At 41.3% G+C, this 27248-nt stretch overlaps 1 protein-coding gene across 1 annotated transcript; it reads left to right on the top strand.

Annotated features, from left to right (window-relative positions):
* Window positions 1–1309: 1309 nt before the first annotated feature.
* On the top strand, window positions 1310–27194 carry WRNIP1 (WRN helicase interacting protein 1). The gene is made up of 7 exons (XM_036378575.2): window positions 1310–1879; window positions 10827–11018; window positions 11991–12235; window positions 19504–19736; window positions 24840–24995; window positions 25878–25957; window positions 26415–27194. The coding sequence occupies exons 1-7, from the start codon at window positions 1376–1378 to the stop codon at window positions 26688–26690; spliced, it is 1686 nt and encodes a 561-aa protein (XP_036234468.1). The 5' UTR covers window positions 1310–1375; the 3' UTR covers window positions 26691–27194.
* The last annotated feature ends 54 nt before the right edge of the window (window positions 27195–27248 follow it).

Genomic DNA, 27248 nt, shown 5'->3' on the forward strand with positions numbered 1-27248 from the left:
CATGTCCTAATTAAAGGAAGTTTCTTCAAGCTGACCAGTGAGTTAGTTATCTGGGAAAATATTAATGGGATGGCAAGCTCAAGTGTCTTACTGGGCTCTGTTACCAAGCAGAGACTAGAATTGAGTCCAAACATGATTGTGCTCTTTACCATTATTATCTTAATACATCCCTGAAACAAAAAGATGAACAATAGAATGTGAAATTTGTTTGCAAGTGCCTCCTCCAAAATCCTAGAGAAGAAATCTCACCCTGGTCTTGTGCCACTGAGCAATGGGAAACTATGACCTTCACGTGGCGTGAAGTTCCATTTTCCCCCAGAGGAAGGTGAAAACCCTTCCCCAGTCATCTACATTTCCCAGCTCTGGCCTGGGAGATACTTTCTTCTACTTTTTGGGTCATCTTTGGCAAGCCAATCACTCACTCCAAGCAAAATATCTTGCTTCATGAATCACATCTTCACTTGCACACTCAGAGACCACACATGCCATAAAAGCACTGCTTAGCTGTAAGCACAGGCAGTGCATACCTACAGTCTTGCTGCTTTTTCTACCCTATAGCAGCAAATCAATATGTTTGCACTATAAAAATATAAACAATATAGTAATTGTTTCTAAATCTGATCAGGAATAGAAATGGGCAGGCAAATAGGTATAAGCTGGAAAGTGGAACCCACAAACATCTCATTTCACTTTCAACATCTGCATTTAGATTGTAATCCCTTCAGTAAGAACTAGGTTTACATGATAGGCTGTAAAGCACTTTGCTTCAAACTCAGTCCTTTGGTCTCCATCATCAGTTCAAATAATTTTTTTTTTTTCTGACCTGCTGGCCACTTTCTAACTAGCCATTTTCAAATTTTAAGCCTGGGGGTACTGTTAGCCAGTAGCCAGACTTGTTTACCTCCTAATACAGCTGACATTAGATTGACCTGAATTTTACAAGCTGGGAACTATTATGTCACCGTGTATAATTAAACCTAAACATATACTTTAAGAAAGAAAACAAGATGTAATGTGGAAAGAATTACCAATGGGTCAAGTTCGGGTCGTAAATTAGGATGCGAATGGTACAGCTTACTGTGCCCATCTTTGAAATACAACCTGCCCTACATTCTGCGGAATACAAGAGTTCGGGTTTGAATCTAATTTTTAAAAAATTAGTAATTTATTGATTTTTTTTTTTTCACAGAGAATGACGTTTTCACATACTTCAATGAGAAACCAGGTGGATCCCAAGTCCAGAGAGCTCGGCGATGTTGCCCAGCAGCCGAGGAGCAGCAAAGCCCGGCTGCTGGGGCGGGGAGCAGGCCCGGGCGGACTACAGCTCCCGAAGGGCTGCGGGCGGCTCCGCTTCCTGCCCGGGCCGCGGGAGCCCATGGAGCCGACGGAGGGGGCCGAGGAGGAGCGGGTGGTGCAGTGCCCCGTGTGCCTGCGGGAGCTGCCGGGCGCCGACATCAACGCGCACCTGGACCGCTGCCTGCAGGCCGGAGGCGCCGAGGCCGAGCCCCCCAGCAAGCGGCCGCGCCTCGCCGCCGCCCCGCCGGGCAGCCAGGCCGAGGGGCAGCCGGAGGAGGCCCGCCCGCCCGCCGCGTCCCCCGTCTTCTCCCTCTTCCACAAGGGCCGCGGCGGCGGGAAGAGCGGCGCGGGGCGGGACGAGGCCGCCGTGCCGGCGGGCCATGGATGCGCGGCCGCGCTGTGCGGGGAGAGCCTGGCGCAGAAGCTGGAGGGGAAGCCCCTGGCCGAGCGGCTGCGGCCGGACACGCTGGGGGACTACGTGGGGCAGGAGCGGGTGCTGGGGGCAGAGACCCTGCTGCGGTCCCTGCTGGAGTCCCACGAAATCCCCTCGCTCATCCTCTGGGGGCCGCCGGGCTGCGGGAAGGTGAGTGCGGGCGGCCCCCTCGCAGCGTGCGGGGTCGGGCCGCTGCTGCTTTACGTGGCTCTTGAGGCCGCTGTACCTAAGACATGCTCATTTTCGGACTCTCCCTTTTCTTCGCTCTTCTGTCTTCTTGGTTTCTTCTGTAGATTCCTTATGTTGGCTGATGTCCATTAGTTTTCACTTAAGATTACAAAAAAACACAACCTGCCTCGTGAATAAAATAGAATTGGTCCGCCCTCATCAGCCCCGCTCCATGCAATTTGCTCTTTGGTTACACAAGGCCTCTCTTGCTTTCAGATAATTCAGATCTCGTAACTCCAAAGTCCATACCTACAACATAAGCCGTGGTTTAATTAATGGCTGAGAAGCTAAAAAACAGCCGGAACACAGAATCTCTAAATACGTTTAGGAAACCAGCAGGTTAATACAGCACAGTTTGTGAGTACTAGATTTGTTTTAGCCTATGAATTCTTGCCCCTAAGAGAAGGCAGCACTGGTGTGGAAGGCAGATAACTTCTGGCTATGCACTCATCCACCTTCAACCACTTTTAGGCTGGTGGGTCTTTGCAGGATCTGACCACTGCATCTTCATGTTCTGCCTCCTTTAGCATACCAGGGGCCATCATGAATCCCCAGAGACCGTCTGGCACAGCAGTGAAGGGATTCACAGTTGTTGTGAGGGAAGGACCAAAGGAATGCCTCAGGTGTGATTGAGCAGTGTTTACGATCTCGCCTTAATTTTGTCCTGTACTTCCATGTATTTCAGATTTGTTGTGTGGCAGGGCAAACAAAATACAGTTTTGTCTGTCACTCTAATGTGTTCACAACATTAAGTTTCATGTATTATATATGTCTATAATATGGTGTGTTGGTTGTGTGAGAGTGTGTTTGAGAAATCTGGGATAGGGGAAGCAATTAATGCTTAGCAGAGAAGGACAGAGCAGCAGCTTGCTCTTGTCAACGTACTTAATTGAAAAAAAAAGCAAGCACTTGCTATGTGATGTTTGAATAATAATGCTAGTCAATCACAGTAAATAAGGAGCAGGTGTTAGAATGAGATGAATACCATTAGCAATGATGCAGCAGGTTTCTTAGGCTAGATAACATACACCTCAAAAGAACCAACTAGTGAACTTCAATAATTGCCACTTCCTTTAAAATAACAAAGTAATAGCAGAAAGTAAGAGCTCAGAATAGATGGGGTGAAGAAGGGCTGTTTCTGAAAACTTATTAAAGGAGAGGTGGATTGACTGAAGTAAGATGGCCAGAGAGAGAAGTGGAATTCAGTTCTTCAATAAATAGGAATTCTTCTTTCTGAATAACACATTCAGGGGCTTGCTTCTATATTTTTCATGGTCTCCTGCCTTTTGTTTCTTGTTATCTCTGTCAACAGCATGTGCTGGCTCTTTCTTGAAGCCCTCTTTGCTCAGGAAAAAAAAGCTGTACAAGTACAGTGGTAGCAAAGCAAAGGCTGCAGAACAGCCTCTGCAAACTGGCACTGGCTTCAGTGGCCTTTGAGTTGTGATCTGATGAATGCACCTGGCTTTGACCATGGAAGTGCTTTTTCATGAGCTTATGACAGCTTAACAGTTGTGTTCCAGGTCTCCTTTAGGAACCTTCTGTGGTACTGAAAGTGTCTTTAAGTAAAGGGTGATCTGTTTTATGCCTGTGATGTCATAGCTTTCGTTCTCCTTTTATACGGCGCATTGTCCTCACCCATCTGCTTTATGCATAATTGTATTTAGTAAGCTTGCTTTTCACAGAGTTTAAATTCTGTTGTTCGTCAGTTGTCTGACTTGCATCATTTCTGTGCCTTTTGACCCTTCAAAGAACAGTTCCACAACTCTTCTGTTACATTTTTACTCACTAAGTAAAAATATTATTGGGTGACTCTTCTGCTTTCTAGGTTATTCCTTCTCAGCAGAGTTTTGAGTCTATCTGCTTTCAGCTGGCTCCTGATGAAACACCCATTATTGGCTGAACCAGAAATTTCTTCTGCAAAAAGTTGAATTTTGCCCCTTCACCCACATTTATCAATATTTCTAGGATGGTGCTAGCGTAGAGTTTTATCTCAGGCCTTCTTCCCCATAAATCATAATGTCTGTTTGAGTTAAATAGCTAAAAGTTCTGTTCTTTTTTTGGATATGTCCTTGTAAAATTCCTCTCCTGACAGATTTAACATGCAAGCAAAGTAGTCGACCTGAAGATGAAAAGGAGATCTGTTCTTGCCTGCCTATCCCACTCACTTACTGTTTGAGTTGTATGTATATAATGTGTCTAAGAAGACATTCCATGAAAAAGCAATATTGGGCTTGAAAACATGAAAGATCCTGTAGAGGAGAGTTAAGCTCACTGCCTCAGAACCTGGTTGGACTGATCAGCAAAAGCTGCTTCCATTAAGTACAGTGCTTTTCAGCAGTAACAAGGCCATATGCTAAGCTCTGCCCATCAAAGAGCTAAAATAGCAGCATAATTAGATATGTTGGTCTAAATTCAGAAGTGCTGTGTAAGGTGGTCATACATTTCTTAAACCTCTACAGGCTCTTGCTACCCATGGAATCTGGTTGTTGCAGCCCATCTATGCCTTCTTCCATTTCTACAGCCAAATGCCATGGTAACTGATACTTTTGAAAAGGGTAGAGCAGGACTAAGTAAAAAAAAATAACTGAACATGCAGTAAATCATCAGGGCCAAATTTCAAATCAATTTATGTATTATTTTTCAATCTGGATGTTTATGAAAAATTGTAGTTCAACAAACTTTTTCTAAGCAAGAAGAAAATAATCTTGCTTGTTAAAGTGCTATAGATGTAATATTTCTTATTGTAGGTCAAGAGTATTTTTGGAGAATCTTTATCATGACAGCAATAAAGCTAGGTGCTAGAGTAAAAACATGTGTGCTATGTAACTGCTCTGCCCAAGTCGATTTTGGCCTCAGCTTCACTTGAATATTGAAGGAAACATCCTCAGAATTGAAAAGACAAAATTGGGGTATTTCTGTTGCGATCCTCTTTTCCTTTGAGTTTCCATCTGTACTGAGTCCTCTTACTTTAAGGGAACATGATCTTTGTACCTTGAATCTGTCATCCTAATTATGTAGGAAGCCAAGGTGCTCTGATGAAAAGACTTTGACTTTTTGTTTGCCCTTTTGTCACTCTAAAGTGTTGAACACAAGAGCCAGTTTTCTTCTTTTAAGAAACTGATCAGACTCAGGCCAGAAGAAACAGTGCTTCAAAGAGATGCCGTGGTTATTAACTTAGGAACAGTTAGCTTGTTCATACTGACTATGCAAATTTTTAAAGGCCTGTATAAATCTGAGTGTAATGTGAGTAAGCTGTGCTGTAATTTATGGCACCTTAATACAGGGATTTAGATTTTTGCATGTCTGCCATTGGGGCACCAATTTTAGTAAAGAGTTAGCGGGGGGACACAGCGTAACTTGAGCACCGAATAATTTTGCTGCCACAGATGAAGTTTAAGCCTTATAAACCTGAACATTCCGTATTTAAGTACAGTAAACATTCCCTCTTATGGCTGCTGTGTAACAAGAAAAAAATAGGTAGCAAGTGGCATGAACCCACTCCTTACAGAAGATAAGACAAAGAGTGTTCATGCATGATTTTTTGAGGTTCATGTGTGCACTCCAATAATAAGATAAAATATGCAATGTGGGTATAAGTGCAAAACATTAAAAACCCCAGTAAGTGGTCTTTGAAGTTTCTATCAGATCTTCTCTGACATTACATTTTATTTCTAGGACTCCCTGTATTTTTTTTTCTTTCTTTGCATTCAATAAATGACCTATTGAAACACAGACAGAAAGTCCAACACCTGTTTTGGTGCCCACGTATTTATCATCACTTCTCAGTGCTTCCTATTTTGCTGATTCAAGTGGTTACCTAATGGGCTGTTTGATTGCTTGAGTGTATTTTATCTTCTGTTACTCATACAGCTTGGGACCTGATTTGAACAATTTGAACTAATGAGTTCTTTCGATTGATTACCATGAAATTTTAAACTAAAAATGCGTCATGTCTTTTACAATAGTGTAAACTGAAAGTCCAGGACAGCTCTGGAAAATGGGTTAGTCTTTGCAGTTACCTGTGTTTGCAACACTTCCTTTGCAGGGAGCAGTGTGCTTGGTTTTGCTTATGTCAATCTAAATCAGGAATAACTTGGGGTGGCTCTCTAGGAAGAGAACGCTGGAAGAGAAAATACCATTGTATCCATACAGCAGTTGGAATTCAAGTACACAATTCAGAATAGAGCAAATGGAGATACAGCTCCATTTCAACAAACATTATGCAATGACCTTGCATCTGTTTATGCTTGGTTGGGATTGGATTCTGGAAGTGCTGTAAAGCACATACTGTGTCTCTTGTTCAGTGACACTTACTCCTCCAGTAGTATCTCAGTGGGCTATTTGGGGTTTGAGGAACCAAACAAGATGGGTAAGAATAGCATCTGCCCTTATATAAACACCAACTGCTGCTACTTTTGATTGTGTTTATCTCTATAGACAGTGTCCCCAGGCCATGTTCACCTTCTGTGCTGCCAATTTCCTTTAGACACGGCCTGGCTTATCTCCTGTGACGCACTGTGGCACAGAGAACATCCACAGAGCTACATCCCAGAGAGCTGCTGCCCTGTGTGGCATCCAAGGATGCTGTTGGTGTCTCCCTCAAGGCAGTGAAACAGAGCACGGCCTTTCATGATTGCTTGGCAGCCACAGTGTGGCCCTGCTGCCAGCAAAGGGAGGGTTGAAGGTGAGGGGACACCATTGATGGCAACACCATGTAAACAAAGATTTGGAAATCCTGGTCAGAATAAAGGAAGAACAAAAAATAGCTGCAAAGTCATGGTCAAACAGCAGCAAAGAAAATCAGGATGCTAGTTCAGCACTCTGATAACATAGCTTAGACCCTACAAGTCTGTAGGTGTAACTAGCCTGTTGTGTTTTGCACTAGGCTTATAAGTCTCTTGTCATCCCTGCCACAAACATAGTTTACATTGTGATTTGCTCTGGAACAAGCCAGCAAAGTTACTTGTTGGGGAAACCTACATGCCAGCTAGATTATTCCTGCACAGGAATAATCCATGCTGTGCTGCACTTGTGCCAGTCTGTGCCAGATCTGCTTTGGTCACCTAAACGTGGCCTGGCAGAGCCTACAGCCTTCCAGACTTCCTGGGAGAACTGTGTAGGACCTTAGGTTTCACAGTATTCTTTATATGGTCTAATCCTGTGTTCTAATCCCTTCCCAGGTTTTTCCAATTCCACTTCCTGAAGTGAGTTTGGCAGTACCACTCTTCATTCTTGTAAGGAACTTTGGTGAGCTAATTTGGAGAGCATAGTTTAATAGCCTGGTGCAGAACTGCAAAAATCAATAAGATCATCTTACTTGTGAGCAGGTAGCATTGAAGATCAGCATCAATAAGACTGGCTTAACTTGTACGGGCTTTTAACTGTTTCTTCCAGCCGTGGATGTGAGAGAGCTTTGACTACTGGCAGTGCAGAGAAGAGGGAAACAGGTCATACCTAAAGTGTGTTGCCCAGTCAGGGAAACTTCTGGGTGTACAGTAAATTCTTGTCTCCTAGCACAAACACCCAGCTTACCAAACAGCAAATCTGATGGACTTTTCTGCTCTGACAGTGGGAGGTGTGTGGAGCCAAGCATGCTTTGTGGGTTGCTTTTGTTTCATCCGTAACTTGTATCAAAGCCTAGAAAAATGAGTAGCATAGTTGCTGTGAGTCAGCTTGCTTGTTTGGGGTTTTTTTTTGGTTGGTTGGTTGGTTGCTGGCTGTTTGTAAATCTGAGACAGTTTCAGCCGCTGGGAAAGGATATTCTCATTTGGGCTGACACAAAGCAATAGGTACAGGATGGTGAAGGAGAGTTTCAGTAGTTAAGTGTTTGTTCTGTGTGCAATGGGTCTGGAAATAAATGACCATGGGCTGAAGTTAAGTGTTATTCATTGGTGAATAATGGTTCGGAAGTTTCTTGGTGAATATGTTTTTGTTTCAGAACAGCTTTTTATGATGTCACTGCTTTAGCTTGTCTAAACAAGTAGGTCAGTAAAGTCTCACAATATTCAGCATAAAAGTTGAGATAATAGGTAGGAGTTTGAATAGTTTGGCATCATAGTAGAAGAGAACTAAGACTGGTTTCTAGAAAGGGCAAGGAGCTGTCAGCTCCTTGTAAGGTGTTATTTTTAGTGAAGTTAGCAAAAGGTCAGTTTGCAGGATCACTGGATCACTCCTATTCTTAATTTGTGGGAAACAATATTCCTGCTCCTGCCCATAAAGAAAAAAACATGAACTAAATAAGAAACACCTGTATAATAAAAGGAGCACATTACCAACTTGTTTGAATTTTCCTTTTGTGCCTGTTATGCAGGTTCTGATTCAGGGGTACTCACAGTAAATTGCAACATCAGTGTCACTATTTTAAAAGATTTGTTTTCCAGTGTAAGAATCAAACATCAAAATTTATTTTAGATTATGAAGGATAATCAGTGTATTTTCTTCTGCCTTATTCCATATCAGATTTCTAAGTTTCTTCTTGTCCCTTAAATACATTGCCCATGGGGGAAAACTAGGAAATTAGCATATGAGTTATAGGTGTTTTGTGCTAGTGCCTTCATACTTAAGCTACTTTGCTTACATGAATTCTCTACTAGGTTTTGGGTTCCTTTAGGTTGTAACCTGGAGTAACAAAGAGGGAGAAAACTGTAGCTTGTTACTGACTTTTGCTTGAGATGGCAGGACAAAAAGCAGCATAAAAATCCTGAACTCATGGGAAGTCTTTCAGAGGATCAGGGAAAGTTTTATATCTGTGTGATAGGCAGTTTGACTTGCTGAATGATTGATTGTGCAGAACAGAAGGAAGAGGTTGTGAACATGCCTGTCCTTGTCAAGCATTGCATTTGAAAGGCAATGTATGTTATTCTTATTGCAACCTTTGATGACCCACAAGTTGGCAGAGGGAGAAAGGTATCTGCTGGCTGAGATTCGTGCAGCAGATTTCAAGTAGATTCTTGGTCTAACAGTAACTTTCAAACAAATCTCTTTGATTTTTTTCCCCTAAATTAGGGTAAAATTGTGGACTCCTGTGCATGTGTATAAAACAAAGTCTTTACTGCTTTTTTTGTAAATAACAAAACTCTCTGAGTGACAGCCAGGGTACAATGTGAGCTACCAGTCCAGGTGAAGCTACAAGAAGAAGAGCTGCTTTATTTTTTTTTCTTTGTCCTCTCACCACTGCCACTTTTAGAGAAGGAAAAGCTACATTGTCTTTTTTCATCCTCAGATTTGATGTATTGGATCTTTGTGTGCTTTCAGAGATTTTTAAGGCATGGATATATCCTCTGAAGTTACATCCTGATTCAAGGCCCTTTTGTAAGGAAACATGAATTTTGGTTTTAATTTGATAACTCAGTTTCAAAGATATTTTTCTTTTGGTTTTGATGGGGTGGGGGTGGAATTTGCTTGTTTGTTTATTTTCTCAGATCTTGCTAATATCTGTAGGCTTTGCTGCAAACACTTTCCAAGTGTTTTTCCAGTCTTGTCTTCTGCAATGATGCAGCTTGGGGATGGGCTGGTGGATTGAGCTCCAGGAAGCGAGGAAGGATCTGACATGGGATGCGAGTCTTGTGTCAGGACCTGAAATGACACTGCTTCTGAAGGCAATCAGGAAGCCCTTATTAAAACTGAAGCAAGAATAAATAACAATATATCCTTCTCCTTAGCCTCCCATTTTCTAACTTGGGCTGGTTGCGGTTTCAGGGACAAGGAAATCCATTAAATGGACAGAGCAGGGTACTGCAACACTGTTGGTAGCCAAGTGGTAGGTGCTTGTTTCTGCAGCCTCCCTGCAAGAGGATCAGGTTGACACCACCTGCTGCTTTAACCTCAGCACTTAGAATATCTTCTGAGGTGGTTTTGTTGGCCCCTGTCCCTGTCCTCATCTGCTGAGACTCTCCTGTCTTCGGTCTCCTTTGGATCCTTCTCTAATAGAACAGTGAGCTTGATGGAAGAATCACCTGTTTTCTCTAGCAGTACTTTCAAATAGAGATACACTCTCTTTGGTGCATACACCTGTGTTAACTAAGGTTGTGAAGGAAAGTCTCAAAACCATGTCTGTGATATGTTCTGGTGTAATCAATCTACCCAGGAGGTTGGTGGAGGTTGTATCTGTACTTTGGTAGGCTAAATGAAATTATAAATAAATTTGAATTTGAAGGGGTTGTTCATAAGGACAGAAAAACAACATAGCTGCTTACTAAAAACAGCCAGTTTGTTCAGTCAGCTACCTTTTGCTTCTCTGGGTCAGCATTTGATTACTGTTAACTATTTAGATTTAAGAGTTACAGTTTTTGAAGTACACATGTCAATTTCTAATGCTAATGTTCTCATGCTTTTGTAGAAATTGCAGTCTGATTAATTTCATTTTTATATGTATTTGAAATATGTAAGGGTTTAGTTAATAACATTGTAGCTTTTTATTTCTCACATGCAGTTGCACTGTAAGCTCTTAGGCAGGTGTCTTGGGGTAGTCCAGCTCTTTATCCATTAACATGCTCTACAAAATAACTGCAAAGGGAATTGCAGTCAGCCCGTCTTCTGTGACAGAAATGTATTTGGCAGAGGGTTCTTCCGTGACAAAGGAGACAGCTGTCAGTGCTGTCCTTTTCAGTACTGAGGCTCAGTGGGTCTGGTATGGAAAAGTGCAGGCATTGGAAATGCAGCAGAGGAATTGGCAGCTACCTCTAGCAGGAAGTTTTTAAGTTTTCTGTGCCCTAGAATAACGTGAGCTAAAAGCTAAATGTTAACTGTAAACTGTCAACACTGTCCCTATGTCCAAAATATATAGCTTTGTTCTTTACATATTTCCTTTAAATTGGTACTTTCTGTGTCTGAAATGATTTTACAAAGCTTTCTCCTATTGCTGTTTCAGACTACACTGGCACACATCATAGCCAACAGCAGCAAAAAGAATGGCATGAGGTTTGTTACACTGTCAGCCACAAGTGCCAAGACAAATGATGTTCGAGATGTCATCAGCCAAGCCCAGAATGAAAAAAGACTCTTCAAGAGAAAAACTATCCTCTTTATTGATGAGATCCATCGTTTCAATAAATCTCAGCAGGTATTGTACTACACTGCTTTTTTAAAAGAGCCTTTGTCAGCACTTCTGTAAAATCTCCCACTTTGCCTTAAGGTGATACCTTCCTCTGGGCTTTTGATTTCAATGTTAATACTTGTAGTAGATGAATTTGGCAGAAACATAAAAATTAAATTCCTTAGCTGACTTCCAACCAACATTTAATTATTGTGATTCAAGGATTTAAATAAAAGACTGAGTTATATATATATGCCAGTCTTTATATGATACTTTTATGAAATTTTATTTTTTGCAAAGTCATGTTAGTAGTGTTTGCTGCACACATCTTCATTTTAGACTCCATCTGGGGGGTAGCATTCTGTATTACCTTTACAAAGGTCTGGAGTGTGAATGTGCCAAAGGTGGGTATTTTAATGTTGTCCTCTCTTCTGTGTAAGAAAAAAATAAGTCATGGCATGGTACTTCAGGATAACACTGCAGCCATCACTTGGGGTTTTTTTCTTTTTTCTTTCCTAGGTATAAGGTTCTTTTCAGTTGTGCCATGGAAAGCTTGAATTCTGTACTACAGGTTACAGTTTTTAAATTGAACTGTTCTGTAATCTTCCTGTAGTTTACTGCGTACAGAATTAAGCAGGGAATTGTAGCCCTAAAGGTTGATTCAAAGCGTATTTAGGAGTAGCGTCACTATTTGTTATCCTTGATAAGGCAATTTCATGATTTCTTGTGTTGCCATGCAATAAACCAAAGTCACACAAACCCAAAATTTGCAGATTTCTTTACCGTATTTCTTTTCAGCTGGCAGGATCATTTTCAGTGGAGTCATTTATTATTTCCATATCTGTGCACATTAACTGCCTTGTCAATGTGGTTATTTGTCATATCAACAGGGAACCCAAAGTCTCACAAGATGCAAAAAAAAAGGTAGCCTACTCACATGGGGTGTTTCAGGTTGTCATTGATCGAGATCAGCTTTTTCTGCTTCCCTCCCATGCTCAGGACACTTTCCTTCCTCACGTCGAGTGTGGGACGGTGACCCTGATAGGAGCGACCACAGAAAACCCTTCCTTCCAAGTCAACGCCGCTCTCCTGAGCCGGTGCCGGGTGATCGTCCTGGAGAAGCTCTCGGCTGAAGCGATGGAGGCAATTCTGATGAGGGCTGTCAGATTCTTAGGGCTCCAGGTTTTGGGCCAGGGCGACCAGCACGGCACCCCTGCAACTGGCAGCAGCAGCAAGAGCTCGGAGTGAGTACTTTATGGGCTGCGGGGTGTTAACGTGCACAACCCGAGGAGCTGACTGCCTGCCAGGGAGAGAATGAAGCAGTTGGGGGTGGGAAGAGAAACCCTAGCCACTTCTGATAGTAAAGAAAAGAAGTGGCAGCATATGGCAGGGGCGGGGGTGACAGGAGAGAGAGAATTCAAAGCATTGGCTCTCTCCATCCAAAACATAATCTCACCGTCTGGATTAGGACAGAATTTTATACTTGGATCCGTAACTCCTGACTCACCCTCTCAGGATATTTAAATCTGTTGTGCTGCTGAGGATTTGCTGTGGAAGCCTGTATCTGGGTCTTTGTCATGTCTTAATGTGTGTTACTTCTCGCTACTGATTGTAAAAGCATCATGTTACCGTTAAGTGCTGGATGGGCTATCCCCTCTTAATTTGGAAATGCCTGTCAGAAGTTTGTTGTTTTCCGAGAATATGTTTTTAATGAGATCAGGGAGGATGATGCTGCTTCTGTTCTTTGGTTGTAGGATAAGTCCTGTGCTGTGTTTTAGGATATCCAATGACGAGAGGAGACTGTTGCTGTGAGACATTAATAGATTGTTTTAAGACAGACTTTGTTTTTCTCTGCTCCTTGATGTCCAGACAGATAGATTCATATTAAACACTTTAGAAAGTTTTAGAAAAAGAATATCCAGATTTGTCTACAAGAGATGTTATCTGCCTTCTGAAACAAGAGGCTGGCAAATAAGAGTAATGCGTGGTACTGTGGTACTCACGTGCAAGCTATTACACTTCCTTCGTGTTGGTTCTTGGCTGCACTCCTGGTAATTTACAGTGCGTTGGCATAGTGGTGATTGACAGACTGTATGAAATAAATGAGAGGGAATCCACTTGAACTTTGTCACAGAATATAAGCACAAAGAATTGCCAACCTGAATGCTGAGGTCAGGACAGGTAAGGAAAGGTATTCCTTTTTTATTTTTAGGTTACCTGCCTCATGATTTACTCATTTGTAGCTTTTATGTGTTGTAGTAATGTGAATTTTAGAAGAGAAGGCAGTACTGCATGTCAGCATTAATGTAGTGGCACAGCTGTGGTTGTGGCTACACCCTGACTGGGGTTCAGAGGCTTTCCTTTCTATACAGGATTAAAGTACAAGGCATAGTTTCAGCTGCAGTTGTTTGGGTTTGGATTTCGCTAGACTCTCCATGTCTAACCTTCCAATAGCAATGGATGATTTAAACAGCACGGTGCTTCATCAAACTGAAAGAAGTCTGGCAGGCAGACATCAGACTAACAGTTTCAGAAATCTCTCCCTGGGGAGAGAGGGCCACACTCCAAGGCAGTCATGGGAGCCGAGCCTTTAAAAATAAAAATGGGGGTTTGAATTGAGGAGGTTTTGTTGCAGTTGTGTCTTTCTTACCTTTCATTATGCAATCTGGTACTGAGCTACAATTCCTACACTCTGTTGCTGATAAGTTCAGATTTTTATAAGCCATTCACCCTCCCATGGTTCTGGTTTGGATTTCTCATTGATTCCTGCTTCTTGCTTCAGTGTCTGTACCATTTCTGCTTCTTCATTTCCTCTCCACTGCTCTGCAGGAGCAGCTGTCTCAGCTTTTTACACCCTTTCCTCTATGGAACAGGACTGTCATTAGATGCAGGCAGGTAACTGTTCATGCTGTCCTGAAGAATAAATGGAAATCACCAATTACAATTTATTTGGTTGATAATGGTGCTCGCCTTTATACCAGACTGAGAAAAGGAGCTGTAAGGCAGCGCGTCCCCAAACCGTGGGGTCAACCCACTTTGAAAATGCTTCAGAGATCTAGCAGGAAGGCACAAGAGATGTGTACATTGAATTTTGGGTTTCATTTCCCATGTTAGTCTCCCTTTCCAAGCCACAGCAGTGTAGTATGAAGTACTGCATGTGCTACTTGGCCTCAGTTAATCAGATGGTTTTAGTATCACATCAGTTGTCTGACAGGATGACTTACCTAGGAGATTTTGAAGGAGAGGACGATTCTTTGTGGTCTCTCCTATTACCTTGAGGAATAAGGTGAGGGTGAATCTTCCTTAGTCTTTACAAGCATCTTCTGTGCTTGGCAAAGATGCAGCCGTCCCCAAGTGATTCAATGGATTTCATCATCTGCGCTCCACAAGGAAAGTGTGCTCTACCCAAAACTGTTTCCCTAGATTTTCTTTCTGGATTTTTCTTATCTTGCTTCCACCATTGGTGCAGGTTTCTGATAAGGTTAGATCACCTGGATTCTCTTTCACTCCACTGTGGCCTTTTCTTGCTCTAAAGCTAGAGCAACTAGCAGTGAGTTTTACTTCTTGGATATCTTTCTGTTGTGTCAGCATGGCTCACAAAGGTTCTTTGACAGTTTTTATGTTAATTACTGGATTTATTTAGGATAATATGTGCTTTTTGTTATATTTGCATCAGCATTACTGCCATCAAACTGTGCCTCTGAAGTCTTGAGTAAATCTGAAGACTGTACTTTACTGAAGTCTTTACAATCTGAAGACTGTACTGAAGTATAGTCTTCAGTATACTGAAGATGAAGAAATGAGAAAGGAAGAAACATACTCATGATGAAGGAAAGTAAGAAGTCAATGTTAAAGATGTTTTTTATTGCTGCCACTGCTTGTGCTTTCTGCAGTTTATGTAGCAGTGTCAGTAGCAGCACCAGCTGTTCCAGGTGTGCACTGGTACATTACACTTGTACTGTGTCAGGTGGAAGAAACCATATTCTTCTCGTGGCTTTTTATTTTTGCCATTCAAGTGCTGCCCTCAGAATGGTATCTCTAATTGAAGTCAGACAGTAAACTGGATGGTTGATTAATGTGTCTGAAGCTAGATAGCACAGAAGGCACACAGCTGAGGGAAATGGAAGGAACCCCAGGTTCCTGTTGGCAAGCCCAGACATCATGCAGTTCAGCTTGCTACTGGCTGTATTACAAAGTTCTGGCGTGTTTTGAATTCACTGGTTCGTAAATCACAGCACTGACGGTGGAATTCCTTTGGATCTTCGGTGTTCAATACTTTCTTGAAAGTTATTCCTTAGTTGGAATATCCATTCAATTTCCTTGCAGGAAATGAGTTGCTGAGGTGAGAGGCAATACTGGGAGACAGTGCTGTAAGGCAGTGAGCAGTGCATATCACGCTGCAGTAGTTCAGTTGAAGAACTGTTTGCCTGTAAAAGTGTTGTAATCTGCCAAGGAGTGAACATAGTGAGAATAATTGCGCTGAGAAAGTAAGAAAGTACTGATTTGTACGGGAAAGAAGCAGTGAGTGCTTTATCTCATGTTTTGCTCAGTAATTTTTTTAATCTTTGATCACACAGATTCTAGTTGCTTGGGATTCCTTATATTTACTCTCTGATTCTGCTTATGCTCTCTTGTCATTGGCTCAAGTGCAGTGGTGCTGTGTAGGTTTAATGGTTTGTTCATCAGACATTTCATGTTGGTTCTTGGCACAAACTGTCTCAAGGGAATGGCGATAAAGAGGACCTGGAAAAGGATTTATTATCCTGTAGTGGTAGTTTTCCATTCCTTGAGCTAGTATATCACCTTCAGCCCAGTGAGTGAAGGATCCCAGCACGTCCCTTTTGGCTTGTTTATGTTTTGGTCTCCGTATCATTGGTTACAAGGTACCAATATTGACCCTTGGCATCCAGTGGGCGTTAGGTGTTAATTTTGGAAGTTGAATAAAATATGGGATTGCCCATCTGCAAGCGTATCAGGAGCTTGGAAAGAAGTCAGAAAGCATGGCAGTTATTCTGCCTTGTGATTCTGATGGATGCAGAGGTTGGAAAAACTGGAGGGAGTAGGGCACTTGAGCTGAAGACAGGATGGGCTTAAAAATTTAAAACACAACAGTGGTTTTTGGAAGCCAAGGTATTGAAATAATTGCCATCCTGATTTTGAAATTAGACTCCTGCCTAGTGAAGTTAAATCATCAGAAAATGGAATTTAAGGTCCTAATTGCTCAGAAAAAAAATCTCAATTCAGTTATTCTGAGTATAACATTTTTTATTTTGAAATACCGAATGTGTATGGAGCTGAGATTATGCAACAAGAAAGCATTGTGTTATTTCTAATCAGTGATTCTCATCAATGTGCTGTGCAAACAGTTTGTATGTGGAAGTTTTCTCCATTTATTCTTGTTCTGTATCACATCCTGCATGTCATGCTATTTTAGGCATGGACTGGATCAGCCAATACATAATGCATTATTTGGATTGGAATTGCCATTACCCTTAGGTTACAACTGAATTTTAGCATGGAAATGAACAAGGCCATTGCTTGTAACCAGCTTTTTCATACTTTCTTGTTGCAGTGCGATTTCCTGTTTCACCTATCCCAACCCCCTCAGGTGTGCCACCTTTCCCTCTCCCGCTTTTGCCCTCCTGCCTAAGAGCTGTCCATCAGTCTTAACATTCCAGCAAGGGCATCGTGTGGTTGGCAGATGCTCCTCTGGTCTGGGCTCATTGGCCTGTCCTAGTGTCTGTATCCCTTGACCCTTCCCCTCCTCACACCTGGTTGGCCCTCACATGTCCCTCCCCTCCCCCTGTCCCCGGGGCTTAAAAGGACACGAGACCATGCAGCAGTGGTCTGTCAGTGAGCTGTTACCACATTCAGAGGTCTACCATGATGCAGTAAAACTCTACAATAGAACCCGCTTCTTTTCACTGCCGCTTGAACCTTTTCCACCAGCGGTAAACTGAGTTCCTGTTTTGCCTGGATTTGTTCCGAGTGCCCAGCTGCAGCCTCCAGCCGGCCAAAGGTATCTCTGGGGTGAAAACACCACAGCTGCCGCCTTTGGTCCAGCAGCAAGGGTCAGAAGAAGCCAGGCACCCCACACCCGGAAACATCGGGACTAATATTCAATACTTTCTTGTGTATATTTGTTTCACTTTCTGTTATATAAATTGCTTACGTTGAGTCAACAGGGCAGCTAGAGTCCTATAGTGAAACAAGAGACAGGAATACAACCCAGCTTTAAATTAGCAGATAAATTGGAAAAGTGCTCTGAGGCCTCAACTTTTTTTGGAAAAGACTGCACTTAGCTTCTTCCAAGGTAGTACCTGCCTTTTAGTGCTCTCAATGCTTCCCCTTTCTTGGAGTCTTGGAGTCTGCAGCTGTGGTATCGTGTGAGGAGGCCTCAAGCACAGGATGTGTTTCTTTGCAAGCAGCAGGCAAAGAGCTTAGTCCTTGAAGGTGAAACCCTCTCTCAAGTATGCCCTGCTGGTGTGTGAGAAGTGTTTGCTCATCATGTTGTATATTTGAAGTTGTTTCTGTTGAAGGAGGTCTTAGCAGCAGGATGTCTGTGTGTGGTGCCTGCTGTTTTTTTAAAAAGAGCTTTTGCTTTCCTTGCTGGCTTTTTTAATTTAATGCTTATGAAAGATCTGTAGTGCTGAGGGATGAATGTTGCTTCCTGATTTTCAAGGAATTTGATGCTTGAGATAATTGACTACCTCTCTGTGCAGATGCATTGTTCTGCTTCCTTGTTCAATGATGGTGTTTGAAACACCCTGGCAAAAGTGCCACTCTGTGTGTGTTAATATCTTTTATTAGATTCATCAAATACATGAGAAATAAGGAGATGGAAAAAAGTCATGATGAGATGCATGTGATGCATCTATTTTGCCAGGATGTGATGTCTACTCTCTGCAGCATGGGATTTGCCCCTAGAAGACATTTGTCAGCTTTCACTTGCAGTCGTAGATTAAGATTGCAGCTCTACTAATTCTTCCTTTTTATGTGTGGCCATGAAAGACTCAAATATTAACTGCTAAAATTTTTCCAGAACCTGCAGATTTTTTCTTTTGTGTGACAAGTGCAAAGTGGGTTTGCAAGGAGGACGAGATGGCAAGTAAAGAAAATCAGTGGACACATCTGTCAGTGAATCCTGATGCTGCCTTTTTCTACACCACTGGAAGTAATAGTAACACATCTTTTGGTAAATGAAGTGCAGGGCTGTTGTGAATCCTTAATTATTTGACACACAAGAGCTTCATAAGAAATGGCCTCTCACACCAAGCCCTATGTGCTAATCCTTACTGATACCTGTCACTCTTGATTTACAGTGCAGCTACTAGAAGTGGCTCAGTTAGGGCCCTTAATGTCATGTTTTAATTCCATTAGCTGCTGTCTCCAAATCAGATCAGTTACGCCCTCTACCTGGCAACGCCTTAGATGTTACCTTTTCTACATAACTGAGGTTTGAGCGTTAATTCCCCCAACAGGGTGCCTGGGAAACATGCAGAGGTGAACTGGTTTGGATGTGTCCCAACAGTGAGGACTGCAGCCTAGCAGATGAAAACCTGGAGACAAAGCTTGTGGACTTTGTTATTCTCACAGATTTTTCATGGACTCATTAGAAGATCTCAGGAGATCCTGCTGCTGCATTTCCCATCTTCATAGAATCACTGAATATTCTGAGCTGGAAGGGACCCACAAGGATCATCAAGTCCAACTCTTAAGTGAATGGCCCATACAGGGACCAAACCCTTGATGTTATCAACACCATGCTCCAATCAACTGAGCTAATCTCAGTGACTTGTTAATTTAGATTGTGATTTCACCAGAATTTGGCCTTTTTCATGTTTGTATAGTTCTGGCACACTTAGAGCAGTAGATGGCAAGAAGAGTGATGGACATGTATTGGGATGCAGCTTCATTCTAGTAAGATTTTTTTTTTGTACCCCAGTGACTAAGTTGTAATACCAAAAAAGTAGGATGCATGTGTTTTACATTGTAAACAATCTTTCCAATTGTTGTTTTCTAAAGAACAACTGATAGCACCTCTTGCTGTTGTTAGTAGTTCAAAACGTTATGCTAATGACTTTATAACTCACTATATTCTCCCACCTGCATTTGGATAGCTTGCTGCCTTTTCACTATTCTTCCACCAAGGAATTTGAAGTGCTCCCAGTGAAATGCTGATGGAGTAAAACTTTGTAAAGTTCAGCTGGCTGTATCAGAATTGGACTGTGGTGAAAACCTGACCCTATTTTTGTTGAATTTATTGAGGTGAGGAAAAATAAGGGAGTTAAATAGACGAGAGCTCCTGCCCTACATTTTTCATGCACAATTGTATTTAGCAGGCACTGGAGCAGGAGGAAGAGGGTGGGCGCCTAGTTCTGCAGGACAAGTTAAGACAGATCTTAAACCCAGCTGTGCATCAAGAAACTTTGTAAAGAAACATCATCTCCAGCACAACAGGCAGGGAGAGGAGTGTGATGGGGGCTAAGGGTGTGTGGTTATTCTGTTGCAGATTCCCGGTGTGCATAGAGGAGAAAGCTCTGAACACACTTGCCTATCTTTGCGATGGGGATGCCAGGACTGGGCTGAACGGACTCCAGCTGGCAGTTCAGGCCAGAGTAGCAGCAGGAAGGAGCGCTCCTTTGAACACCTCTGCCAAAGGTGGTGCTGCACATGGCATTCTGGTAACAGAAGAGCACGTAAAGGAGGGGCTCCAGCGGTCTCACATCCTGTATGACCGAGCAGGTGAGTAACAGATGCAGTTTCTGAGATGCAATGTTCTCCAAATGTGATAGCTTCTCTAATTTCTCTTTCTTCTCCCTTTTTTGTACCAGCTGCTCTACTGAAACAGTGGTTGTACTGAAGTTTGTCCCAAAAGTTACTTTTCCTCTACAGTGCAGTTCAGCTTGAAATTCCTTCTCAAGCAGGAAGTGTAGATTAGCTGAAAGACCCATTTGCTGTCCTGAGAACAGTTAGTTGCATGGTGAAATTATTTGTTATTTAAGGTCTATGAGGGAGGTTGGATATCTTCCATTGCACTTTTACTCCTTTGAAAGTCTTGGAAGTGCTCACATCCACAGCAATATGTTATGTGAAAACCTGAGCAGTTTGCTTTATTTTTAGAGTTGCTTTTTAAGGTAATGAATCCTGTAGCCTGCTTAGGGCAGGCCACATAAATTGCATTGCACTTAATACTTCCTAGAGTGATAACCACTCTTGCTAAATTTGTGACTTGGCAATCTTAGGCATCACAGTAGTTGGCCACTAAACCATTTTATGTTAGAGGGTTAAAGATCAGTGAGTGTCAGATTAGGTGAATCCCCTTGAATGAATATGCTGGTTCTTCAGCAACACTTGATTGACTGTGCAGAATAGTATGAAATGATTATGCCAAGCAGTATTTGGAGAACTAATTTTTTTTTTTTTTTTTTCTTTTTTTTTTCTTTTTTTTTTTTTTTTTTTTTTTTTTCTTTTTTTTTTTTTTTTTTTTTTTTTTTTTTTTTTTTTTTTTGGGCGTCTGTTTCTGATATCTGCATTAACTGCCACTGTTCAAAATCTGTGATGAGAGCTTTCTTGAGGCTGGTTATAACATATGCCCGCTTGCAGCCTTCTTGCTACAAAGAAATAATGATGACTCACTGTCAGGAGAAAGGCAGCTGGGCAGATACTGATCTAATGGCAGCTGAGAAGACGAGGGCTGGCAGGGGGAGGGAGAAGAAACATTTTATGGGGTCTGTGGCAGGAAGAGGTCATGATTAGAAGGAAGTGGAAAATCTGACTGGTTCGCTGGTATGAGTCTCTTGCACAGTGTAGGGTCCCTTGTGTGTTTGCTGTCGCCTTGTGGCCGGTGTCACACAGAACTCTTGGCTGTGTCACCTTCTTGCTCTGGTAGAGATGGCACAGAGTGCCTCTTCCTGAGGCTTGCATCAAGTCTGGGTAGAGTGTGTCAGGCTCTTCTCTGTTTCAGTAATCTTTGTTGTGGTTTATTGTGGGGTTTTTGGTTACAGATTTTCAGGATGGTGAAAGCAGTGAAGACTGTTTTTCTGGGTTGTATAAATGCCAGAAAGCCTGACACAGGTATTGTCACAGTAGCAGGTTGCCCAAGTACATGTCTTTTCAGAATTTCTTCTGTGGAATGGTCTATGTTGACCACTGACTGTTGACTGCAGGTTTACCACTTTTATCCATAGTAGAGGTAGCTGTCTGTCCTAAATACAAAGGACTTTCAGATGGTGGCTACTGCATAAATTTTATATTTTTTTGGTAGCACGTTTTAGCTAACACATTTTGAATCACAGCTGTGGTGATGGGATCTACAGTCCTCTAAAATAAAATGCTTCAGTCTTTTAAAGTGGAGGATCTAATCATGATAGCAACAACATACATGTGTTGCATGTTCATGTAGAAAACACAAAATAGTTTATTAGTGTTCAAAGTGTAAATATGGACTTTTTATTTTACATTCCTTTTTGTTAACCTTCTGCAGAATTTGCCAAATACGTGTAATTCAGCATTCTCTTCTGTATTTTCATCAAGTAATCTAGGAAAGAAATCATTCATAATGCAGTTGTTAGGCTGTTGTTCTAATCTATGTGCAGACATGTAAAGAAAAGGTCTTTGTGCAGATAGTTTATGCATTTTAGCTGGAAGGACAAAGAAACAACTTTAATCAAATTCCACTGCCAGCAGCTGCCTGAAGCCCTTGCAGTTGGAGAGGAAACAAAAACTGTTAGTCATATTTTAGCTTTTAATTGCAGTTGTTAAAATTTTGATCCTTTTAGAAAAATGATCTAGCTACCAAATTCATTGAAGTTTACCAGCAGATGGGCAGTGACTAGATCTTTTAAATAGAGTTGTACTGTTGCCCCTTCCTTTTACAGTTTGTATCACTCTGCTAGCACTGATTTAATAAGATAAACATAATTTCACTGCCTGTGTGGTGACATAACTTCATGTATGGTAAAGACTGGGAATGTGTTATGCTGAAGTTAATTTATTCTGCAGTCTGGAGCACAGTTTTTCCTTTACCTTCTCAGGAGGAGAAAAGAGAAGGCATCTCACTCTCCTGGGTTTGCTATCAGGGCAGAGCTTAGAGCCATGTGGACAGGAATAAGTTGCTATTCCATACCATGCACATCATTGCTAGGGTAGGGGAGGGGCTTATTTGGAGTTGGATTCCCAACTGATGTTAAATCACCACACTCTCACCATAATGGTTTTTTCCAGCTCAGTTTTTTTTCTGCTGGATCAGAATGAGAAGTCTTCTCATCCATGCTGTTGGTCTACTCTTACTTCTAGGGCTTTCTTCTTTCCTTTATCAGTGAGCAGTTTGATGTTTACCTTTGCCTAAGATAGAATATAATTTGAGGTGGGGACTAATTTTAGTTTTGCCCACTGCTTTGTGAATAGAAATTGTTTAAGAAGCTCAAATATTAATTATGGTCAGTGAACAAGGCTTTTTCCCATATCTTCTACCAATATGACCTGAGTTAAATCAGCATCTTAAACTAGCATGAAAACTCCTCATGAGCACATAAAGCAATCTGTGGGCATACGTCAACAAGATTCATATATCTGTATATGTCAGACACTAGAAAAGCCCTCTCTTCCACAAAGCCTCTTGTGCAGTATCTTGTTTCAAAAGGTATTTGCCTTTGTGGAAACTGCACAGAGAAAATTTATTTTGATTCAGAAAATTCTTCATAGTTTTGATTTCAAGAGGCATCTGAGATACAGCAGAGATAGATAAACTGGTATGTGTCTGTCTCTCAACTGAATTGATAAGGCCCAAACCTATATGTTAGCTAACCAGCATGAGAAGGCTAATAAATAAAGGTCTACTAAAAGTTCTAGGTTTCTTTAAGCTGCGTTTGGTATCTCAGGCTATCTATAAACTGTATTTTTAGACAGTTTAGAAATGTAATTTTAGACATTTTAGAAATGAAAGATGTCTCTCCAATGCACATCACTGTATTTTGTCTTTAATTGATAGTGCAACATGACTATACTGAAGTATTGTCATTGTAGCTCTGTCACCAACACGAACTTTGTAAGGAAGGAAATAAAAAGCAAAAACTAATTCCCTTCTCAGCCTGAAGTCTGAAGTTCCCTGCAGGTTTATATATCTAGACCAAACCTATCTGCTGGATTCTTTCTGCCTCTCCAGCTGATATCCTCACATATGACACTTTACAGTAGCCCAAACAGCACATAAAAGCCTCCAGCAGAAAACTCTGGATGAGTGCAACCTCTGGAGATATTTAAAGGCCATCTTCCTTACTTTTAAGAGACCAAGAGACGCCTCTTGCAAGAGGATGATGCGAGTTCAGCTGCTCGGGGTTACTGCTCCTGACTCAAGTGTTTTGGTGGAGCACGGACGTGCTGTTTGTGTTGGCTCCAGTGAGGGCTGCATACCAGGGCTCTTTGTGTGGAGTCCTAGCAAAAATAGCTGTCTGACTGCCTGTGCTCACCAGCAGCCTGTTGAATTCCCCACAGAATCACACTCCAGCAGGAGCAGAGATGGGGGCAATGGACCTGGGAGTTGAGGTCTTGCTGGCTACAAAAGAAACAACTACAGCAGCGTGGTGATTTTGCTTCCCTAACTCACTCAGGCAGCCCTTTTATTTTTCAGGGCCTACAAGTCACTGGTGTGTTCTGATTTGGCCAGGCTGTAAATCCTTTTAGCCTTAGGAAGAAGAGGAATATTAACAGATGGCTGTGCATGCAGCTAGTTGCCTTTAAAACACATACTTAGCTGTGAGCCAAGGAATGCCAGGCACTTGAAAAAATAAAAAAGGCAGATAACATGGAAAGTTTAACAATATTGCAGCAAAAGACTCTTACAAGTTTGATTAAAAGACATGCATAAGAATCAAAACCAGTTGAACAGAGGAAAACTGTAAGCAGGAAGGGTCTCATTCAGTGTTTGTAATACTGACTCCCTATTTTTAAGTGTAGCCCTAGAAGATCTGTGGAATAGCTCTGTTTCTCCTTGGAGTCCAAATCTAATCATAAATTAAGCTTAAATATTTTAAAAAAAAATTCCTTTTATTTCTTTCAGTCTTCCCACTTTTTACTTAGAAGCCTGGCATTTCAAGTGTTGCAATAGGGCAAGTGTCCACACACTTGAACTCAGCATTTCTTAGGGGTTTGGCAGGGTTGTGCACTGCAATTCTGTTTTTTCTAAATTGTATGATGTTCCATCATTGTATATCCATGGCATTTCCTTTTTTCTCACCCCTATACAGCACATCAAACTCGTGTTTTACTGCGCACTTCATTTTCAAGTTTTAGATTATATGAAATGTTGTTTTCTAAAATATCACTACTGTATTACTGTATCCAGTGCTATCTTGTATCTCTGGATTTCTCTGATTCTTGTGTTGTCTTCTCAGAGCTCTGTGTGTGTCCAAAAGCAATGATCAGTTATTTGTATGTGCTTGTACTTTTTGGCAATTACAAACTATTTATGTAGAGTTTTCTTCCTAACTGCTTAAGAAATCTGGGGTTATCTTTTTTTTTTTTTTTTTTTCTTTTGAAGGGAAGGCAGTTAGCTTACAAAACCCAAATTGTTTGCCTAGCAATATTAAAAAAAACAAAAAACAACTTCCTTTTCATCAGTAGTTGCTCTGATTTGCTTATGTAGTTAGGGAATGATTCACATGGGAAACTATGAAGGCCCTGAAAACAATAATGAATGCTGTAACCACATATCCCTAAAAAGAGCTTGAGAAAGCAGCTTATGTTTACAGATGTAATCTAGTAAAATATATTCTGTTCCCTTAAATGCATTTGAGTTAATTTCCTCCTAACAGCTTTGTGTATTGCTTCTCCCCCATCCATGAACAGGAGAAGAACATTACAACTGCATCTCTGCCCTGCACAAGTCTATGAGAGGCTCTGATGAAAATGCTTCCCTTTACTGGCTTGCTCGAATGCTTGAGGGCGGTGAGGATCCACTCTATGTGGCAAGGAGGCTGGTGAGGTTTGCAAGTGAAGATATAGGTCAGTATTTGCAGTATTTCACATGGGAAAATCATGTTGAATGAAGATCTGCCAGGCTTCTCTGGTTTCTAAAAGTTGGCTTCTGAAAAATAAATGCAAAATATGCAGAATAGGTACAAAATACTGAAATGCTGCACATGGCATAAAAACTTTGTATATGGAGGCAGAGACCTACATGAGGTGTCATTGTGATGATTACCTATTTCAGGAAAGACAAATGTTTTTGAGGTCAGGGTTGGTGTGTATTAATATGGATTCTTTTAAGCCCTGCTGATTGTAGATCACCGGTAAGCTTGTGCCACAGAGAGTGTGTATTTCAGGGATGTCTGATTGTCTGATAAGTTTTCTAATAAGTTCTGGCACATGAATACCTACCCTGACCTGCATTCCTTAGGTTTGATAGCTATAAGGCATCTTTATTTACTTATCCAAAGTAGCAGATCCAGGAACACTTTTAGCACATATGTGATAGGTGAAGAGTTAGGAGACCTTTAAAGCTATGTCTGTATATTTACCCATTTCTTTTTTAACTTCAAAAGGTAGGATAATCATTTGTGGTCAACTACTGCTCAGGCTACCACTGTGTGGCAGTAGATTCAGTCTAAATCGTACACACAGCTTAGACTTCTTTTTTCCTTTTTCTTTTTTCTTTTTTTTCCTTTTTTCTTTTTTTTTTTTTGTGGATGGAGGAAAGCTTGTAGATGGAGGGAGTGTATCTTATGTATGATTTGGTATTGTACCAGGAATTCCAATATTTGAGAAAGCAGCTCTGAAATGTGCATGGATACCTTACAGGAAAGGGAAATAAGAGTTTTTTTTAAAAAAAGACATTGAGTGAAGTAAATTGACTTCAACCTGCTTTTATCTGATTCCTTTCTGTAGGACTGGCAGATCCTCTGGCTTTAACACAAGCAGTTGCTGCTTATCAAGGCTGTCACTTCATTGGAATGCCTGAGTGTGAGGTAAATGCTTCATTAATTCACTGATTTGAAATTCTGCAATCTGTAAAACCTATCTGCAACTATAAAAAGAAGCAGATTGCAAGGACAGGGCAGACTTAGTTACTTGTTCATTCTGCATGTCCCTTCTTTGACAAGAGAACATTGTAGTTCTTAAAATAGATGCTGTAGTTTAAAAAGAAGTCACTGCATATTTATTGTTAAAATGTGATGCATGAACATATATAATTTTTTTGGTTTTTTATGATAGATAAAGTGGCTATTATTTTCTAGTAGTGAAAACCATGGAGCTATGGTATTGTTAAATAATTCATATTGTTTTAAGTATTCATATTATAGTAGCAGGCAGAGGTCAGTTTAAAAACAATCCCTGCCATGCTGTACAACCAACCTGAATAGCAGGCCTTTTCCCAAAGAGCTTAAAAGAAGTCATTTAACATTTCCCTCTGCTTGTTTGCAGGTGATTCTAGCACAGTGTGTAGTGTACTTTGCCAGAGCCCCAAAGTCTATAGAGGTGTACAGGGCATATGGCAATGTCAAGGAATGCCTGAGGATGCACACAGGACCACTGCCCCCTGTTCCCCTGCACCTGAGAAATGCCCCAACAAGGCTCATGAAGAACTTGGGCTATGGAAAAGGCTACAAATACAACCCCATGTACAAGGAACCTGTGCAGCAGGACTATCTGCCAGAAGAGTTGAAAGGAACAGACTTCTTCAAGGAACGAAAAACATGACTGCTGTGCTCAGAATGGGTTTTGATTTTATGACTCATACATTTCCACTGGGATCAAAATTCCCCTTACAGTGTCAGCTGCCTGTTACCCTGGTTGAAAGGATTAAGCCACCAAGCCTTCCAGATTCTTTTTTATCCTTCTGCTTTTATTGCTGTTGTTCAGAAGGTATTTTACAAAGGATTACAGTTAGGCAGTGTAGAAATGCAAAAATAAGCTTTATCCTATATAGTGCTGTCACTGGTTTAAATGAAATTAAGGAAAAAACAAGAGACTTGTGTTGCTGGCTCTTGCTGTGAGACAAGAAATATTGCTGTGCTGCTTTTTAAAATCAGTGTTTAGTTCAGATTTTGAGAACATTATTTTCCAGAAAAATAGTAAATTGTACCCCCTCAGCTAAAGTACTGTACAAAATATAATTACAGAGTAATTTTTGCTGTTACGATCTTTCAGAGACCAATTTTGTATGACAGTTATTGAACCAATAAAGCTGTTACAAATACTGTCTATGCATTTGTTTAAATAGTCCTATGACAGCAGTGTGGTTTTCAAAGTTTGATC

This window comes from Molothrus ater, chromosome 1 (assembly GCF_012460135.2).
Source record: "Molothrus ater isolate BHLD 08-10-18 breed brown headed cowbird chromosome 1, BPBGC_Mater_1.1, whole genome shotgun sequence".
Classification (NCBI taxonomy): domain Eukaryota; kingdom Metazoa; phylum Chordata; class Aves; order Passeriformes; family Icteridae; genus Molothrus; species Molothrus ater.